The 2849-nt window shown below is 32.0% G+C and overlaps 1 protein-coding gene across 1 annotated transcript; it reads left to right on the top strand.

The window, feature by feature from the left end:
* Positions 1-1824: 1824 nt before the first annotated feature.
* Positions 1825-2620, top strand: LOC150025292 (uncharacterized). Its single transcript, XM_090295498.1, has one exon. The coding sequence runs from the start codon at positions 2048-2050 to the stop codon at positions 2354-2356; it is 309 nt and encodes a 102-aa protein (XP_090151624.1). The 5' UTR covers positions 1825-2047; the 3' UTR covers positions 2357-2620.
* Positions 2621-2849: the final 229 nt, after the last annotated feature.

Here is a 2849-nt window from a genome sequence, read left to right as displayed (position 1 = left end):
AAAAATTATATTGACCAAGTCAATGCTAATTACTTTAATTAAAAAAATTAATTTACAACAAATTAAAATTGGTTAAATCGACACTACTTAGAGTTTCTCTTCACAAGTTAGCATTAAAGAATTAACGATTTTAGAATCGCACACATACGATGCAAACCTTACGATGCAAATCTAACGCTGCTAACTAATTAGCATCAACTTTTGATTGTTATTGTCTACTTTTAACAATGCTAAACAACTTTTTTCTTGTAGTTGACATAGATAAAAATCATGACTAAGAATAAAATGAAAAATATTAAAATTGTAATCACGATCATGATTATCAACATTGTACATAAAGATGTTATAAACAGCTTAACAATGTTGTTTATATGAATGTGTCTTGGTGATTTACATAAAGATGTCATAAACAACTTAACAATGTTGTTTACAAATGTATCATTTTGATTTGACCAATATCATTTGGTATTTATTTTCTTATAGCACTGAAAATTTGAAGATAGATATAACGATGCATTACTTTCTAACACTAATTTTAGTTTGATTTTTCATATTTGTTTTCTCCTTTTATACATATTATAATTTACCTTAAATCTTATAATTTACCTGGAATAATTGATGAAACTTAAGGTTCAAGTAATGATGCGCTTGTTCAACCATTAATTCATGCACTTAGTACCTTATCCGAATCAGTGATCACTTTTATTCTAATAACAATACTAATTAACTTTATTTTTTTTGGGGCACGTAAAGAAAATCTCTATTCTCTCTATAATTGAAACGAGATTCTTGCTATATTTAATGCAAATAATTCCATCTTTAAAGGTAGGTGTGTTGCTTAGTTATAATTTACAAGTACACAAAGATTACCAAATCTTGAGTTTCCCTTTGACAGATTATGATGAGGAAGGTACATGTTATACAGGCCAATTATATATACCATAAATCAACCGAATTAGCTTATGTAGCTGTATCATAGTATCTATGGCTCTTCTCACACTAAACTCAAACTAATAAAGGGCCAAAATAAAGTGATGCAGCAAATGAATGATATAATATATGTGATTACAACCTAAAAGACCTTTAGCAAATGATTAAAAATAGTGTAGAATAAAGACAAAACATGAATATAAAAATAAAACTGCTTTTGTATTTGATCAAAATTGAATTGTACCATATGTACGCGGCTACTATGGTGTTGGTTGAGGATCCCTTAAGAATTAAGTTCTGAGAAAGTTAAGACAGCTTGAGGGCACTCTCTGTTGGAATCAAGGTGTGAGGACTTTCTCAGAACTATACATGCTTAGGCCTTTCCCTAAAAATAACATAAAAGCACATACACTAACAATATATATGTCCATTAAAGCTGAAAAGGCACAGAGAAAGGAGACAGAAAAAAAAAACTTGCTTTGTTAAAGAGAAATCTGTAGGGTACAAAGCAAGGACTCCATCTTTACATAATACAAGTACTTGTTTAAGTAATGCTTTTAACTGTGTTTAGTGACTCTTCATTTTTTGCATAATAAAAATTTACATTTTCTAATATGTATAGTGTCCGAATAAAATTGGAATTCTAAAACAGCAAATTATGTATGTTTTGTCCAATGACAGATGTCCTAAAGCTATAACATGCTGGAATTAAATTCCATTCAAAGTACATTACTTTGCTTTAGCATAACTTCCAGATATTGAATATCTTATATCTTAGCAGAAGACAAAGAAAAGTTACACATACAGATTGAGCAAAATTAGGAGCATAAGCTTATTATGATTTGTGTAGGCATTATTTGTACAAGGAAAAGAAGGCATCTAGGCAAACAAAGTTATCACTGTAATAAGAAAGCAAAGTTGGGTGGTGTATGATGGAGGTAGAGATAGGGGAGAAGTATTGCATGACAAATGAAAAGTAGAGGAGGACAACGCTTATGCTTCTTTTTCAGATGTTCATGAGTGATTTAAGGGAATCTGTACCTTTTTTCTTATACTCTTTTTCATAAAACAATAGATAATGTGGTAAGGGAAGAGAGTGTGAGTTGTGGGTCTATAAATGGTAACACTTGCTTCAATGGCCTTGAATAGAGAAGAGAAGAGAAGAGAAGAGAAGAGAAGAGAAGAGAGAATGGGAGAGAAGAGGTCATGCAGTTGCTCCTTAGGGAGTATGTTGAAGGCATGTTTCTCAAGTGGAAATAGTTATGAAGAGTACAGAGAAGGAGGAAGTGGGAGAAGGATGTTTGCAAGTGATGAAGACAGAGGACGTTGGGTTGCTGAGCCTGGCATTGACAGAAAAGCTTCTGATTTCATTGCCAGATACTATGCCACCAGAGTCACTGACTCTCAACGCCAGTTTGCTTCTTGAATTGCTTCCCATTCTTCCAACATCCTTGCTTTCTGCACATGTTTCACTCATCTCCTACTTCTCATGTGTTTGGGGTTGGAACCATGTACCTGTTAATCACCTCAGATTAACAGTATAAGAATTCATTCATTGTCATTAGAATTTTGACATTTCACTTTGTTTCCCTAAAGTTTCTTATGACTTTCCATATCTTAGTGTAAGTTGTGATATTCATCTTCACCACTGTATTTGATACTAGCTGAGAAAATCTGTTGCTTTAGCTCATCATGGTTTCATTTTTTGGCCCTTTTAATATCTTAAACTGGCTCAATTCAATTTAAATGAGAAAAGAAATCTGGTATAGAGACATATAATAGCCGAACATAAGATCTATTACAGTTTACACATATAATTTACTAGCACAAATGTCTTGGTTCAGTATTTGGCACAGTAGTGTCATTTTATACAAAAGCATAGTATGACTTAATATAATGTTCATACAACATCACGTTGA

This window comes from Phaseolus vulgaris, chromosome 9 (assembly GCF_051622355.1).
Source record: "Phaseolus vulgaris cultivar YP4 chromosome 9, ASM5162235v1, whole genome shotgun sequence".
Classification (NCBI taxonomy): domain Eukaryota; kingdom Viridiplantae; phylum Streptophyta; class Magnoliopsida; order Fabales; family Fabaceae; genus Phaseolus; species Phaseolus vulgaris.
The sequence above is the reverse complement of the archived record's forward strand: the minus strand, read 5'-3'. Positions and strand labels throughout refer to the sequence as shown.

Coding starts and splice junctions, on each gene's coding strand:
- LOC150025292 (XM_090295498.1), top strand. CDS start 2,048: ATGGTAACACTTGCTTCAATGGCCTTGAATAGAGAAGAGAAGAGAAGA.